This window comes from Cucurbita moschata, unplaced genomic scaffold, assembly GCF_002738365.1.
Source record: "Cucurbita moschata cultivar Rifu unplaced genomic scaffold, Cmos_1.0 Cmo_Scf00012, whole genome shotgun sequence".
Taxonomy (NCBI): domain Eukaryota; kingdom Viridiplantae; phylum Streptophyta; class Magnoliopsida; order Cucurbitales; family Cucurbitaceae; genus Cucurbita; species Cucurbita moschata.
In genome coordinates this window covers 3674857-3693143 of record NW_019268528.1, presented here as the reverse complement: position 1 = coordinate 3693143, position 18287 = coordinate 3674857, and the positions used below count along the sequence as shown (strand labels likewise).

Sequence of the window (18287 nt, the reverse complement as noted above, 5' to 3'; positions counted from 1 at the left end):
CCCCCCATGGTGAACCTCTTTGCACGCCCGTGGGTGTGTGAGTGTGAATTTCTCAACACATTCGACTCCCATTCAACTTTTTTTTTTTTTTATCCTGATTTCAATACTAACCCTATTTGGATTGAATTAGGACCTACTAGAGAAATTTTAGAAATTTTAGAAATTTTTGAGCTCCTAAGACACGAAAAAGCTAGCTTGAGAAGGCACGCATCATCAAAGTAAGTAACCACACAAACTTAGGCAAGTAATACTTGTAGGGATCACTAGGACGTACTAGTATGTGAGCATTCCTTACCTTAAGTTGTTAGAAATTGCATGTTAAGGACTTTGGAATGACGTTTTTGGATGCATATGTTATGAAAAATTAGCATTTTGCCACTAAGTTGAGATTTTAAAGAAACATGTTGTTATATGTTTTATGCAAAGCTAAAAAGCTAGTATGCATGACTAGGAATTCGAGTGGACAATATGGAAGAGTATGTTATGCATGATGTAAGAAATTACCCAAAAGCCCCTATGATGAGATTTGTTCTCCGGGTGATTGATGGATGTTATCTCCTAGTTGAGTTTGATTGTTTGTTTGTTTGCATGAATATTTAAACTTATATTTGAGTTCTTTAGGTTATTAATAGGATATCTCCCTAATAAACTTGCATGCATGATTAGATTATTTATATGGTGCTTTAGGTGATAGATAGGATAATCTCCCTAGGAAAACATGCACAAGAGAATCAAGTTAAGTTTAAGGTGCTACAGCTAGAATAGTTTACATGTTGACCTAGGTCAGTACATTACAGTAGACTTTGCACTCCATGATCATGAGCGATCAGATGTTAGACCTAAGTGCACCCAGAGATTGGTTTAGCCTGGGGAGCTAATCCTAAACGTCCTGGAGTGAGAGATGAGATTGAAATTTTCTAGACACCCTTAAGAACGTAGTAGACCTCCACAACATCCAAGAATGACAAAAGTAGCTTTTCAAGTTGATAGCAACCGGTACGATTTCTGAGCATCTTCCACTTTCCTTTCCATTTTAGTTCGATATCTTTGAGTTAGTAGTGAGGCTAATTAGGGACGTGTGACTCGATTGTTTGTTGGATTATCCTACAAGGTGGATCCGTCCTGAAGGTAGGCATTTATCATGCAGGTAGTCAGTGATTATCATGCATGGAAGATCCGTCCTGTGGATCTGACATGTATCGAGGGCCTAATAAAACAATGATTGTCTAATGGGGCCTAACATATTTCTTCTCATATGTTGCAGTATGTCTCTTTGCACATGACATATCAATGATATAATTGGTATATCAATTAAATTTCATTTATACTATTGATATACCTATTCATGCACCAATGAAGTGAAGTTAAAGTATTTAAAAATTGAAGTATTTAAAAATGAAAATTATATTTTAACTTTTCTATTATATATGAATATCTCAAAACCTAGGGCTAGATTTGCAAATTACTCTTTTATATATATATATATATATATATATATATATATATATATCATGAGCTTGTCTCTCACTTTCATCTCGAAAATGCCATCATTCAAGCTTGCTATGCTCTTTATAGTCTATTTGCTAGTTACTAACTTTTCTTATTGCTATAGTTTTGATGTCACAGTGTCTTTAGATGGCACGGGAAATTATGTCAAAATTAGTGATGCTATAGCAGCCGCACCAAATTTGAGCACGAAAAGATTTTCCATTCATGTGAAACCTGGAACATACAAGGAACTGATTGAAGTTCCACCTTCTAAGACATTCATAGCTTTGATTGGGGATGATGCTTCTACCACCATCATCGTTGACGATCGAAGTAATGGCACTGGATCGACCACAGCAACTTCTGCAACTCTCAGTAAGCTTCAAATTCTCCACTAGCCGATTAAATTTGTGTTAATACTAAAACATATTTCATTTTATAGCTGTAAGAGGTGCAAATTTCATGGCTCAGTCGTTGACATTTCAAAACTCAGCTGGGCCGAAGGAGCACCAAGCTGTTGCAGTTCTTGACCAAGCCAAACACTCCGCATACTATAAGTGTGTGTTTTTGGGTTATCAAGATACGCTTTATGCTGGGGGACTACCCCAATTCTTCAGAGAGTGCGATATATACGGAAGCATTGACTTCATATTCGGAAACGGAGTCACAGTATTCCAAGATTGTAATATATATGTTCGAGAATTTGGTATTAAGACTACGGTAACAGCACAATCGAAAGCAAATATAGATGATCAAAGCGGCTTCGTCTTCCAAAACTGTAAGGTGACCGTGTCGCCCGAGATAGCATCAAGTAAGGACAAGGTATTGTTGTATCTTGGACGGCCATGGAAAGAATATTCAACGGTTGTGTTCATCGAGTCATTTCTTGACACTGTGGTTCAGCCTAAAGGATGGTTAGGGTGGCCAGATGTACCGGTTGACCAATTGTTTTTTGCAGAGTACAATAATACGGGTCCAGGAGCTGACACTTCTAGAAGAGTGGATTGGCCTGGTTACCATATATTACATACGGCTACACAAGTTACAAGGTTTACCGTTGAAAACTTTATTGGTGGGAGTCAGTGGTTGCCTGAAACTGGCATTCCATTTAGAACTGGTTTTTAGGGTTTTCTTGAGATATAATTTCTAAATAAAAATTGTAGCCTCAAAAGGGTTAGCTCAATATGAATCCATAGCAACAAAAGGTGACCTTTTTGTTTAGATATTGCATGCAATGTCTAGTAGAGTGGTCGCAATAGCTCAGTTAGAATGGTTTTAAATATTAGAAAAGTCATTCTATATTGACTCTAAATTTGGAGACGGTTAGAAATAGTAATAAGGCCACAAAGCCTAGAATTATGAATTTGAATTAGTCACGGATGGCTAGATATTCTTCTACATCTCCTGCAACATGATCACATTACTTCATGTACTTACCGGCATGTGTTTTTTTAGCATGTTTTGTTTTCACTCGCATGTTTTATAGAATTTTTTTCAAAAGGTCACCTAATATAGGATTGCTCTAAAGAGAACACATTTTATTTTAGGGTTTGAAAATGAAGATGTACTTTGTTGGTATAGGTAGTAACTTTCAATTTTTTAAAACATTTCTTAACTATCCTAATCTCATAATCACTCTTGTTCAATGTAGTATCGATTTATTCATATAACTCTGGTTTACTTGAGTCTCACGGTGACCACAAACAATTTACTTTATTTATCCATGACAATAAAGAAGAAAGACAAAAAGGTAGACAAAATTAAGTTAAAAACCAAACAATGAAGTAGTAGACGTACCTACTCGTAACAACCCAAGCCCACTGTTAGAAGATATTGTCCTCTTTGAGTTTTTTTTTCAAACTGCTGCTCAAGGTTTTTAAAACACGTATGTTAGAGAGAGGTTTCCACACGTTTATAAAAAATGTTTAGCTCTCCTCCCCAACCGATGTGGGATCTCACACTGCTTATATATGTTTGCATTTAATAATTTTTGACGTTGGCAACAAAAGTCATAAGGTGCTCAATTAATCATATCGGGACTTCCAAGTTGAGGATTCTTGTGTAAGTCCCTCAAAATCAATCTCATATTAAAATCTTGATTTTGGTTCTTTAATAGTCGCTCACCAATAAGAACTCGTAAAGAATCTTTGCTCATTTGATATTAGGTAATGCAATTCAAGAGTACAAATCATCATCGACAAGCACACGAAGTGTTCAATAAACAAGAAAAGTGACAAAGACAACAAAACTGACAGATTCATATCGAACTCTCACAAGTTTCAATCTTTTAATGGTTACGAGTCATTTAAACTTACGAGCATTGACTTCTTTAATTTGTAGTAAAGGAAATGAGGTATTGTCCGTATTTATCACCTTACCATATAGATGAACCTTATAGGGAAGACCTTGGCTGAAAAGTAATGATTGTCAAGTTTAGTTTTTTGTCCGTACTATAAAAATTAAAGAAAAATCAATTTAAAAATAAAATATTTTAGATAATTTTGAATTATAAAGATTTTGAACTATCTTGGCTTACTTTTTTGTTTGATAAAGTTTGAGTTGAATTCTATTCGTTTAATGATGCATTCACCAAGAAATGAAGCAAAACGTTTGTTTGTATTTGCATGCATTACGATTTCCTTGCCATATTTATACTCTTTTGTAAACTTCATATCATATATAGATTCATGCAATAATTCCCTTTTGACTAACAATGGAGAGACTGAAATTGAAAAGGAAAAAAAATCTTTGATTGACATCTTTAACTCGGTTTAGTTTTAGTTGGCTAGCTTGACCGTTTTGGACTATTCCAGATGGTTTCTTATGCAATTAAAGCTAAAGATTCATGTAGTTATGGTTTCAAATCAATAGTAATATGTAACCGTGTTTAAGACTGATTTTAGTATAGTTAAGTTATGTTAATTTCGTAAGGTAATTGCCATTAGATATTGTCTTAAGATAATTGCCAGTAAATATTGTCTTTTTTAGATATTGTCTTTTTTGAACTTTTCCTTTCACGCTTTTTCTCAAGGTTTTTAAAACACGTCTGTTAGGTTTCCACACCTTTATAAAGAGTGTTTCGTTCTTCTCCCCAACCGATGTGAGATTTCACAATCCACCCCCTCCCCCCCTTGGGATCCAGCGTCCTCGCTGACACTCGTTTCTTTCTCCAATCGATATGGGACCACCACCAAATCCACCCCCTTTGGGGCCCAGCGTCCTGTCTAACACTTTGCCTCCCCCTTCGGGGAACAACCTCCTTGCTGGCACATCGCCCGATGTTTAGCTCTGATACCATTTGCAACGGCCCAGGCCCACTGCTAGCAAATATTGTCCTCTTTGAACTTTCCCTTTCGGAGTTCCTCTCAAAGTTTTTAAAACGCGTCTACAACAGAAACATTTCCACACCCTTATAAAGAGTTTTTCGTTCTCCTCCCCAATCGAGGTGGGATTTCACACATAATTAGACTCTAAACTCGATTTTCTAAATGAATATAATAACATATGTGAGCTTGAATTTTGATTGAGCAGAATTTATGGTCAGGAGAACCAAGTTGAGCCTAGAACTATAAATAAGATAAAATTGATTGATACGTGAATAGCATATATCATGTTAAATAGTATTCATGTTATGATATTTTAATGAACTTTGTGATGTATTTACTTAATCTGTGCTACTTATGATTGCTATGTTAGTATGATTTTGTTGATGTCGAGTGAGACACCATGATGTCATGTATGATGAGTACAAATAAGCACCACAATTATGTACATATGTCTCATAAAGAGTCATGATAAACATTAAAGTATTATGTGCATCATTGAACCATTATTTTTTTTTTTATAGAGGATCTCATACATGCTGAATGTCATATGATTATGGATTACTTATCAAACATGTTACATACGGATTCATATGCCACATTATTATTTGCTTCCTTTCTTTTCTGTTTGCTTTCGATAGCTGAGCATGCTAGCCCATAGTTAGGCCTAGAGTGTACGTTAATGAGTCTGCTTAGTGAGTTCAAATGCTTACATGAATCGTGTGTAAAGAAGTATTATGCACCCAACCCTACTAAAAAAATAAAGTAGAGCAAGGAACAATCAAGAAAATGAGGTCCAACTAGCCATGATATAATTGTATGTGATTGAATTATATGACTGCAATAGTGGGGTCACTTACTTTTTTTTTTATCATATCCCCATTGTCACGACCAACTTTTTTTACTATATATTTGTCAATACTCATCCCCATTGTCATGACCAAATTTTTTGAAGATTCAAATATCGGATTGTGACTAAAGAGATGAAAGCCAAATCTAATAAAATAAAATAAAAGATAAAATTCGATAAAATTTAAATTTAAATAAAGACAGGACCACCAAAATTAAATATAAAATAAAATTCAATTTTAAGATGATGTTCGAATTATTACAAAAGAGGAAAATGAGTCTACGATACAATTGCAAAAAAAAAAAAAATACAAAAGACTCAAATACAAAGACAGACTGATGCTTCGGAATGACTTCCTCTATGACTGTAAACCTCTCCAATATCCTATTGTTGAGGCGCGACCTCATAAGCTGCGAGACAGGATGCATGGATCTAAAATGAACAACAATCTGAACATCACCCATGTGATTTAGTTGACAGACCCTCACACGGGATCAAAAGTCGCCAAAGTTTAGGGGAAGAGATCCCTGGTGTGTCGGTCAGCTACTAGGCCATGCTAAATGGTCCCATGCTCCCCTGCTCAGGGACAAGTTTACAGGACAAAGGTCTTGTTCTGCATATCTTTGGCTATTTCCACTGAGTTGGAGCACGTGTCGTGATAATGTAGCTCACATGCCTAGCTTCATGGTACGGGAATCAGAGCGGAGTCTTGATGGTATGGTATCAAAGTAAAAAAGGTAGTGGACAGACTTGTGACACTGTTCACATTGTTATAGCCTGATGAGCTACTTTGGTCGTTTTTGGTTGACGTGGAGACCTACGAGGTTCTTAGGGGCTTCTAGGTGATTTAAATTTCACTCTCATTTTTCAAGATGCTCGAGGTTAGCTCCTCAGTGCTAATCCAAATCTCTGGGTGTACTTAGGTTTAGACCTCTGATTGCCCTCACGATCTGAGGTGCATGGTCTACTAGAAATATTTTGACATAGGTCAACATGTAAACAACACTAACTTTAGCTCTCGAATCTTAACTAAGTTCTCTCATACATCGTTTGCTAGGGAGATATTCCTATCAATCACTTAAGCGTGTAATCCATAATTTAAATTTTGACTTGGTCATATCTAGGAGCTAACTATTGGATTCCAAGGGAGGTTAGATGACTTAATGCTTACTTCTAGCTGCAAGTTACTCTTATCTAACTTCTCGATTCTTTCTTAGTCTGGGCGCACAAGGGTCTACACCCTCTGATCATTTCTCACAATCATAAAATGCTCAATCTATTAGAGATGTTCCAACCTAGATCATCATCTAGCTAACCTCACTTTAATGCCATAGCTTTGTACAGATAAACACGCTCTATAGGGAGAACATACAGTCATGCACTTGGAGCTAAAACATACTATATCAATACACATACAAGTCAAGCTCAATGAGAAGATAACATCCATCAATGACCTAGAGCATAGATAACAATAGCCCATCCTTTTTTCTAACATGGTGGAAAACATATAAAGCAACATGCATCACAATTCTCACCATAGGGGCATTTTGGTAATGTCTTACATCATGCATAACATATTCATCCATATTACCCATCTCATATTCTAGTCATGCATATTCTCTTTCTAGCTTCACATGATACATAAAACAACATGCTTCTCGGGAATTTCAACCTTGGGCATAATGATATATTTTCCATTGCATACTCATCCAAAAATGTCATTTCGAAGTCTTTAACATGCATTATCTAATTACTTAAGGTAAGGAATGCCCACATGGTAGCACGTCCTAACGATACCTACAAGTATTACTCGCCTAAAGTCAGTGTAATAGTTTATGGCGTGTGAAGAGCTCCAAAATATTCCAAATTTCTCCGGTAGGTACTAATTCAAGTAAATTTATTGTTAGTTTCAATATCGAGACAAAAAACTAACAAAGAGGAGTCGAATTGGTCGAAAAGCACCTCTCATGTGCAGTCACCTTAAGCATTCGACTTCTTCGTCAAAATCTCCAGATTTCCAAACCAGTTTTCAATTCTTTTCTATTTTCTTTCTATTTTCATAACTTCCCTTAAAAACTCAAATTAAATTAATTTCTTTACAAAATTGTAGATTTTGAATCCATCTTTATTAAGTCATTTTTCTCATCATTTCTAGTCAATCACACCAAGAAATAATGAGTCCAAAAATTGTCCAAAAACTAAAATCTCAAAATTTTTCAGTTTCTTATAGTTTATCGGAACACCACCTTCTGGTATAAATCAATTCTAGGTTCCTTCAAGAATCTTTTGTGAAATTCCTTCAATATCAACATACTTAAAATTAATATCAAGATTCAAAAGACTTTTGAACTCGAAAAAAGAAAAAACGAAATCAAGAACTCAAAAAGCATACTTTCCGTTCTTCCTCGATTCTTGACGGATTTGAATAAATCAAAAGCACATAATGGTTTTTCCCAAGCCAATGAGCAATTCTTGCGAAGAAACTCTAGCGAAGTTTTGACTCCAAATGGTCGTTTTCAGTGTATTTCTACTTTTTCTCTCTAACTCTGATTCAAGAATCTCTAAACTCTAATATTCTTTTCGTTCACTCTTTTCCTTTTTCTTTCTTTATTTTTCTTCACCATTAGTCTCGAGCTAATTTAGACCTTGAATTAGGCAAGAGGGCCAAAATGACCTATATGCCCTATCCAGTTGAATTTGACCAAATTTTCTAATGTTTTACTATTTTATTTTATATACTTCTTGAGTTTTTGGGATTTTTCTAAGAACTATCTTTTCCACCTCATCTCAAAATTCAAATTAAAATTTAAAGTCTAAGAATCTTAATAAAATTTTAAGAGTTTAACTTTAAGAAAAATTGAGTTTTTAAATTTTTCTTTAGGACTCGGGTGTTACACCCATGTTCGAGTGCTAGTGCTAGCTAATGAAGCCATGAAATAAAGTCATTGTTATAACGATTATGTACTTTTTGCTATAATTTCATTATTAATGATAGTTTGAAATTGTTTTCACGATTAGTCTGAGTTATGAATTGTCCTCTATCCTTATTCCAATGGAATTTTCATCTGTTTGCCATGATTATGAATGTTTAAGTTTATAGGAGATTTGTACGATAAAATATTTTAAAATAGTTTTTTTTTAACAAAACCGTCATGTTATGAATGTAGTAATAATTTTATTTTTAATGGAAAAAGTAATGTCATTACTTTTTTATCCTCCGGTCTCGGTATATTTTTTATCACGACTTACTAACTTGAAAACTTAAAAGTAGAGTAAAATAGACGATAAAACATCAGTAAAATTTTTCACTTTTGAAACAAAATATAAATATATTTTATTTAAAAATAAAAACAATTGAAATCTAGGTGGCATTGTATGCCATCGGCTTCAAATTGGCTTCCACCCTCCAGCAGGCTTCTTTTGTCCGTTCAAAAATATAGAAAATATAGAGTGAGAATAAAGATGGCCTTCTATTAAAATCTCATAAATTTATATATAGGATATGCCTTCAAGTCTATTTAGTCTATTTAGTGTGTTATTTTAATGTTATTTGATTTCTAAGTGAAAGGTTTGATTTAGGTCCTTGAATTCTAGTTCTAGATCTAATTCTCTATATTTCTTTTAATATTACTTAAACTTAAGGGTACGTGATTGTTACAAGTAAAATTTGAGAAAAGCCATATTCGTTACTTACATCTAAGTTAATGTTTGGGGCATCGTTTTGGAGCTTTCAATACCTGAATCACCCAAAATTTGCTTTTCTAGGTTCCTCAGAGAGTCTAGATTCAAGAACCAAAAAGAATTTCATGATAATCGGTTGAAAGGGGTTCAATTTTAAAAATGACGTGACCAGTTAAACTGAATTGACTATGTTATTATCTTCTCTTTAGACAGCTGATAAAGACGTGCGCGCTAGTGTCTCTACTGCTTGAAAATGGCATTCCTCAAAGATGGTCTTTTGGTCTTGGTTTCTTCATGAAATTTATAGACTATGAATAAAGAAAGAGAATGAGATTGATTTCATATCTTGAAATGTACTGTAGCTCGAGTTTTAGCTCGCCAATTTTGGTTGGAAATCACAACTCTCACCCGAGCAAACCCACATCCACTTTTTATTTGTCAGTCCCGTTCTAGACCTTTATAGCTCAAATATAAATATAAATACAACATATTGAACAAGAAACACTCTCAACTCCAAAACCTGGTCAATTGGCCCAAAAGTAGGACAAATCCAACCACACCATGACAAGTTTCGCCTCCCTTCAAACCCTAAACTTTCATGTGGCATGCAACCTTTATACGTGTCAAGCAATGTTTGGATCAAACTACTTTATAAAATCATAACCAAGAGTGTTCTTAATCATCAACTATTGGTTTCTAACTTTTTCCTGTAGTCCAACCTTTTTGGATATTTGAAAAAGCGCAAAAGTAAATGGCAGACAGCTCTCAAAGTTTGAGCAACCAAGTTGGAGAAGCCAAGGGCCAAACACAGGTTCACTGTGCCACTATTCTTTTATAAATGGTTCATGCTAAATATGACTATATGGAGTGATGGGTAATATAGTTATTAATGTGATTATGTAGGAGAAGGCGAGTAATCTGATGGATAGGGCAAGTGAGGCAGCCCAATCAACTAAGGAGTCATTACAAGAGGCAGGACAACAGATGCAGGCTAAAGCACAAGGTGCAGTTGATGCGGTCAAAGATGCCACTGGCATGAAGAAATGAAGTTTTTTCTATTACCATTTCCTAGTGTTTCTATGAATAAGGATTTAAATTCAGTTGTCATTTTGATTATTATGTTTTCACTCTTGTATCATGCATAGTCAAAGTGTCCAATGAAGCTATGGTCTTAACTTGCCCTTCCTTTCAAACCTCTAAACGTCTTTCATGGAGACATCTTAAAAAAAAATGTCTTCTTGCCTACTTCGAACTCCACATTCCTATGCCTTACCACAGCCTAATTTTTTCTACCATGAGTCATGCACATTCTTGTCTTCATCTTTTGCATGGCTGGCTTGGACTAATCTGGTGATTCCAACAGTTTGCCCATTTCATTCTCCTAGAACACATAATTTTTCGTGCACAATAGGCATATCATGTATGTACTGACGTCTCTATTTTATTAGAAAAAAAATCTTTATAATTGGTATTAGAGTGATTTTTCTACTAGTGGTTCGGGGATGAACCAACGCAAAAGCTAGTGGACATATGACACCCGAATAAAAGAGGTATACATAAATGAACTAAAACCACATCTGAATGAGAGCCATCCTAAGGATAAGATGACTAAGAAAAAATTAAAAGAATTGAAAGCAACTACCTATAACAACAAGAGGAGGTCGATTCAGGTGAGATCCAATGTAGATCCAACTTTCTATTCACTTGTGGGTTTCAGGCGGGGAACCTCCTCGGCTCCTCTCTTCTCGACAATCCATACATCCCTTATCAGTATATGGACAATCTCTCGAGCACAGGTTTAGGTTCGGCCTCAATCAGAAAATAAAACGAAGCACCTAACAACGTATCTTCACAAACCAAGAACTACGAGATCGCCCCCTTCATCCTGGGGTGACGGAGGGATCATACCATTCGAGCCTTTTTTTTCATGCTTTTTCCGAAGGTCTAAGAAAGCTCCCATCAATAGGATTTTCTTAATCCTCCCTTCCCGAAAGCGAAAGAACGTGATTTCCTTTCTTCTGTAGACCAGGAGATCTGAAAAATCAGAACGTATAAGAGGTACCTTGTACCGATCTATAAAGTTTGCAACATGCATGTTTTTTACGATGTTAGCATGTAGGTTGTTCAAAAAATGAATAATAATAATAATTTGGGTATAAAAATCAAAACAAACAAAATACGAGAGAGAGCACGATAATCAAAATGAGAATGAACAAGAATGAAATACTAATCATAGCGACTACCAATAAGAAAAATTGCATTATTACAATTGATGACTATGCATTACTGAAATAATAGTTTATTAATAATAATTTAAATTAAGTTCACAAATAAAAAATATAAGACACCAACAAAATACAAAAGTGAAAACATAATAATTAAAATGACAACTTAATTTAAATCCTCATTCATAGAAACAATAGAAAATGATAATAGAAAAACTTCATTTCTTCATGCCACTAGCATCTTTGACCGCATCAACTGCACCTTGCGTTTTAGCTTGTATCTGTTGTCCTGCCTCTTGTAATGACTCCTTAGTTGATTGGGCTGCACCACTTGCCCTATCCATCAGATTACTCGCCTTCTCCTACATAATCACGTTAATAACTATATTACCCATCACTCCATGTACTCATATTTATCATGAACCATTTAAACAAATAATAATGACATGGTGAACCTGTGCTTGGCCTTTGGCTTCTCCAACTTGGTAGCTCAAACTTTGAGAGCTGTCTGCCATTTATTTTTACCCTTCGTCAAAAAGTCTGACTAGAAAGAGTTGGAAACAAAGGATTTTGGTGAATAGAATTGTTGTTGTTGAGTACGAACACTCTTGGTTGTAATTTTATAGAGTAGTTTGATCCAAGCATTGCTTGACACGTGTAAAGGTTGCATGCCACATGGAAGTATAGGGTTTGAGGGGAGGTGACACTTGTCATGGTGTGGTTGGAGGTGTTCTACTTATGGGCCAATTGACTAGGTTTTGGAGGTGAGAATGTTTCTCGTTCAATATGTTGTATCTATATTTGAACATAAACCCTTCTATGACTTTGATACTCTTTTGGCATTGATGTTTTCTTTTTTCTTAAATTTGACTCTCATACCAATTGAAATAATTATTTTCATTTATATGCAAATCATACTCTTTTACTTGTCCTTATATATTAAACTTTCAAATAACCAATTAGGTTTTTGTTTTTAACTTATAAAAATTAAATGTAATATCTGAGTCTTTATTCGATATTTTAAATTTCTGAAGGAGGGACACGTGTTGCTAAATGGGTGGAGAAGTGGCTGGCCCAACAGTAGACACGTGATGCTTTGTTGGTTTTAGAGGCGGCGCGAAGCTGATCTGACCCACAAGTTAACCCAAACTTGTCGACTCGATTCGCTCGCCCGATCCGTGAATTGTGCGCACATCCGAAAACTCAAACCAAACTGCTTGCGACACGTGTCAGCATAGGAAAAATTTGAGGGATCTACATGCTGCTAGACTTGAACTCACGTAGTTTGACCTGAGGCCATCAATCAGCCGACAACCGTTGGCGGTACAGAGGTGGATTCTAGGCAAGCAATATTTGAGTTGCTAGAACGTGCTAGCATGCGAGCTTATCTCACCTTAAGTTGTTAGAATATACATGTTTAGAACTTTAATGAGCTTTTAGAATATACATGTTTAGAACTTTAATGAGCTTTTAGAATATACATGTTTAGAACTTTAATGAGCTTTTTTTCGGATAAGTATGCAAAGCATGCTATGGAAAATTACAAAAATTCCTATAGTGTGAGAATAAAGGAGGGATGACTATTAAAATGTCTTCTGCTGTACTAGAATGGAGAATGAAAAATTTATTTATTTGCACTTTACATGTTAGATGGACATTATCTTCCCGTTGAATATGTTTGAGTCGTATATCAAATTGCATGCTAGGTTCACGTGAATGTATGTATGAATTACTTATGCTTAGTTGATTTATACGAATATCGTTCTATTAGGTCTTTATGAACATTTAGATCATGATTTCAATATATTAGGTGATCGATAAAAATATCTCCCTATAAAACATCCATGAATCCGAACAAGTTTAAAGCGGTGGAGCTAGAGTCACCTATGTCGCAATATCTACCATTCAAAAGTGTGCATAGATATGAAAATATTATTACTCAACGAAAGAATACAGATTTAAGAATGAGGAAAAGAATTGGGATCGAATGTTCTATCTTCATTGATATTCACGACCTTTAAATAGGATACAAGATACTGAATAATATCTACCAAGAAAATATAAACTAACTAAATCCTGATAATAAAATAAAATATACTACTATTCAAATTCAACTGATTAAAATATCTAAGATATATTTCCTAACTAATATATTCTGGAAGATTACGAATATCATATATTCCATAACTAATTCAAACTAAAATAAGTTGCACTAAATTGTGACAACCTATGCTTTATCCTGACGTTAATCTTCGGAAGGAATAATCTTCGTTTGAAGAGATTATTCTAGTACTACAAGTTCACCCAAAATCCTTGGCTGTATTTCTAATTTGGGTTTAGGAAAAAAAAAATTAGATATTATAAACTAAGTTAGAGATGTTAGGTGGATAAGATCGATTAATGAGTACGACCACCGTTTGGCAAAATTTAAATATTATAAACTAAGTTAGGGACTTAATTAGAGATGGCAGGTGAATAGGATCGATTAATAAGTTCTAATCTGACGCGATGAACTCATTCGGGTTAACTTAAATTTCAAGGGACAAGCTTGGACGAGCTTCAAGGATTAAATAGAGTTTAAAATACCTAAGTAAATTGCTTCACTACTAGTTTGGTTAGATAAATTGTTTGAAGTATGAACAGCGCGTGCCTTGTGGCCCTCCACATATCGTATCTTGTAATTGATATGTTTGCTTATTGTGTTATGATGGATACTATAAAATATGTCATGTTATGTTTTTCATGCCGACACGTTATGTCATTGATGAATGTGCTATGTTATGAAAACATGTTAGCATATTGTACACTACTTTACGTAATGACACGAAAGGATTATTTTATGTATGAAACAAACGAAGATACATATTACATCATAGACACATGACATGATTTTAACGACGGAGACCTCATGCATATTGTATGTTTACATACATTGAGATACTTCTGTATATGAATGAATTCCACGTAATGGATCACATGCATATTGTATGTACGCTAGTCAAAAAACAGGTCTAGGGGTACATATACGAGCTACTCGAATTGAAAGCTTAGACCAAGGCCATGAAATGATGTTAATGATAGGTCACACACACGATTGTATATGATTGCATTTCCTAACCCCAATAATGGAGTCACTTACTGAACATTTCTTAAAATACGCAAGCTATATACTACTCTTACATTTTACGTAAAGACAAGGTACATCTACATGGATGATGACGTCGCAGTGATTGCCATGAGACTGAAGCTAGGGTAGTAGAATTCATGTTATTGGTAGCCCTTAGAAAGATTAGGGCATTGTTTTATTTTATCTAAGATTCACGTGATTTGTTTTCTGCTGTAATTATTTTAATATTTTTATTGTAACGACCATATTTTTCTATTATTGTAAAGTCATTATTGTAAAGTCATTACTGTATGCATGATATGAACTTTAGTGCGGAAATATTCATTTAAAACAATTCATAAACAAAGTCATGGATTTAAATGTTTAAGGTAAAACCTTTAAGACAACACAAAAACATTTAAAATGAAAATGAGAAACGATACCAGGAAAATAAAATAATGTTATATTCTAACTTTAGACTACGAAAAGATGAAATGCATCTACCCTAAGACAAGTTTTATGGTCTTCAACGCGTCGTCACCATCATCCATACAGAGGTGTTCTTGCCTTTACCTGAAATGTAAGAATACCACATAACTTAAGTATTTCAAGAAACACTCTGTAAGTGATCCTTGTTGGAGAAGAAAATTGCAAGCATATGCAACATGGAGGAATCTATCATTTTAAAGATCATTTCATGGCCTTAGATGGTTTTCTAGTTCAGGTAAGTTGGATGTGCTGTACTTCTCTACATATGACCTACACATGTGAACGTGGGCCCACCAGGCTGGTTTGCACACCCCCTAGGCCTGCTCGTCAGGATAGCACTAAATAATGAGCTGTGCCAGACATCCAAAGAAAATAGCAACCGTCATAACATCATGGTGAACATAAATGTCATAATCATACTTGTAATCTACGCGTTTGTACTCATCATAACGAAGAAGTATTCTAATGCACGTGAACACACAGTTATGAATGAGGTCCCCATAGCTTTCCATCATTGAATAATAAATTATACAAGATAAATCGTCAACTTGAAAATGATGTGTACATAATTCTTGTACAATATTTCATTCATAACATAGCTTTAATGACATGGCATAAGGAGGTTTGTGCATCATAGATTACCGTTTCATAACAATTTTATATATTACGGCATGACAACATCTTGACATAGCTGAACCTGGCATATATTAGTATAACATGTCATAGCTTATCATGGCATATCTTACATATCGTAGCATAAATTGGTGGATCGTAATATCATATAGTGTATCATAACATAATATAACATAACATTGCATATCAACATATCCCACATATGACACGTGCAAGTGCCACGAGGCATGTGTCATCGTACATAAATTAATTCTTCCAACTGAGCCAATAGTGGAGTCACTTACCCTAGTTGGCTTAAGCTAGAATTATTAATCAACTTACTTTAAAGTTTCTACTCTAATTTAAACCAAGGGTATCAAAGTCATTTTCCATATTAAAATCGCTTTTGCAAATTTTCATGGCATTGCATCAAAGTCAACAAAATTGATAGAAGGGTTCTTGTTGATATAATCGTTATTTTTACCAAATTCACCTACTAAACAGTACAAAATTCTAAAAACAAAGATGCCCCACTATAATCCATGAGAGGAACAATACTAGACTCGTTATCGGTGAATCTCGCTTTCAGTGTCGATCCTTCCTTTACCGATTGAATCTACTTAACATAGAGGAAATTATTTTGCAATAGAGATAAGTTACGGTGTGGGGGAAATTCTACTAAAATAAAAAATATATCTCTTTTTCTTAATCCAACTCACTTAAATGGAGTAAATTTTTTTATTAATTAATGAACTTAGATGATTTAATTCCTTAGAGATTATAATTATGGTCTCAAAATGCTATAGGTATAATTAGATCTTGATAAACAAGATTCATTGAACTAGTATCTTCTGTTTCAACTAAAAAGTAAATTTAGAGTTGTAACGCCTTCAAACTAGATTGGATAAATTAAATTTTAGCATGAATAACACGTAATTCGAGGTCAATCTATATGCTATTTTTTATATTACCTTAAGTTTATAAATTAAATCTTTAAGAGTAACCTATCACGAGCGCTAATACTGGTTAACCGGGTATGAATTTATAGACCAATTCCAGTGATATTTAAGAGTCTTAAATATTATGATATTGTCGACAAATACTCAAATCCAACACTTCGTTCAAAAATGGAACTTGGATTTGTGCGAGTGAAAAGGAGTGAAAACGAAATAAGAGAGAAAAAGCAAGCCCAAAAACATAAGGTTCATCCACATAAGATTCTCTCCACATACAAATTGGATATATCCATGTATGCGTCTTGGTTCAAACCCTAATGGCTCTTCACAGGCATCTACGTTTTTTGTGTCCTTCCAAGCCATAGATTCATGTGCTCACCACTTAAGTTATAAATAGAGGGTTTTAAAGGAAAGGGTTTGAATATAGAGTTACAAAATGTGTTCGATCAGGCGTCTCCTAGAGTTCCCTTCCAAGCACTTCAGATGAACATGCCAAGAAATCCAAATCTTTTACTGAAGTGTTTGGGGGAACTCTGGGTGTGACTTGATCTCAATGAGTTTCTGTACAATTATTTTGGTTTTAGTCGTCTTCTTTCTTGTGGGTTTCATTTTCAAGGGTATTTCTTTAATTCTAGTCTAAATTTTGTCTATTTAGTCTTGGGTTTTCTCTCTTTTCCAATATTTTTCTTTTTTGTTTAGAAATTTCGAGTGTTTTTGTTAGCTTATTTAAGATATATATTTTTACGAGCCTGTAACAGCCAAAGCCCACCGCTGGTAAATATGACTCGTTAAGTATAGTTATCAGCTTTACGATTTTAAAATGTGTTTCATATGGGGAGGTTTCCACACCCTTGTATGAGAAATAATTTGTTCCCCTCTTTAACTGAGATTTAATAATCCACCCCTAAAGAGTTCAACGTCCTCGCAGGCACACTGTCCAAAACTCCACTCAAGCCCATTCTAGGAAAGCCCAAAAAAAACCATTTCTGCTAGTTGCGGGTTTGGGCCGTTACAAATGATATCAGACCCAATCCTTGCTGGCACACAGCCTAGAACCTACCCAAGCCCATTCTAGAAAGCTTGAAAAGAAAACTATCTATTATTAGTGGGTTTGAGCAGTTACAAATAGTATCAGACCCAGCTCTCGCTAGCACACCCCCAAAACTTCACCCAAGTCCATTATAAGAAAGTTCGGAGAGAACAATATTGCTAATAGTGGGTTTGGGTTGTTACAAATGGTATCAAACTCAGTCCTCAGTCTTCATTGGCACACGCTCAGACTCCACCCAAGTCCATTCTAAAAAAATTCGAAAAAAAACATTATCTACTCACAGTGAGTTTGGATTATTACTACTGATATTAGACCTAGACATTGAATGGTGTGCCAATGAAAAAGCTGGCTCCCAAGTAGGTTGAGTTGTTGGTTTGGGAAGCCTTAAAAATAATGGACCTTTTCAAATTAAAGCTTATTGGTAATTTGGAGTATATTTTGTTATTGTATTGAGCCTATAACAAAGTTGTTGCCGACCAGGGATCTATTACGTCAAGCCGCCAGGA

The 18287-nt window shown here is 34.8% G+C and overlaps 3 protein-coding genes across 3 annotated transcripts; 2 read left to right on the top strand and 1 right to left on the bottom strand.

Annotated features, from left to right (window-relative positions):
- The first annotated feature begins 1540 nt into the window (after window positions 1–1540).
- Window positions 1541–2709, top strand: LOC111450617 (pectinesterase-like). The gene is made up of 2 exons (XM_023090830.1): window positions 1541–1863; window positions 1931–2709. The coding sequence occupies exons 1-2, from the start codon at window positions 1542–1544 to the stop codon at window positions 2611–2613; spliced, it is 1005 nt and encodes a 334-aa protein (XP_022946598.1). The 5' UTR covers window position 1541; the 3' UTR covers window positions 2614–2709.
- Window positions 2710–10093: 7384 nt separating this feature from the next.
- On the top strand, window positions 10094–10389 carry LOC111450698 (stress-induced protein KIN2-like). The gene is made up of 2 exons (XM_023090937.1): window positions 10094–10153; window positions 10246–10389. The coding sequence occupies exons 1-2, from the start codon at window positions 10094–10096 to the stop codon at window positions 10387–10389; spliced, it is 204 nt and encodes a 67-aa protein (XP_022946705.1).
- Window positions 10390–11687: 1298 nt separating this feature from the next.
- On the bottom strand, window positions 11688–12165 carry LOC111450620 (stress-induced protein KIN2-like). Its single transcript, XM_023090835.1, has 2 exons — window positions 12023–12165; window positions 11688–11929 (listed from the first exon to the last, which is right to left on the bottom strand). The coding sequence occupies exons 1-2, from the start codon at window positions 12080–12082 to the stop codon at window positions 11786–11788; spliced, it is 204 nt and encodes a 67-aa protein (XP_022946603.1). The 5' UTR covers window positions 12083–12165; the 3' UTR covers window positions 11688–11785.
- Between the last annotated feature and the right edge of the window lie 6122 nt (window positions 12166–18287).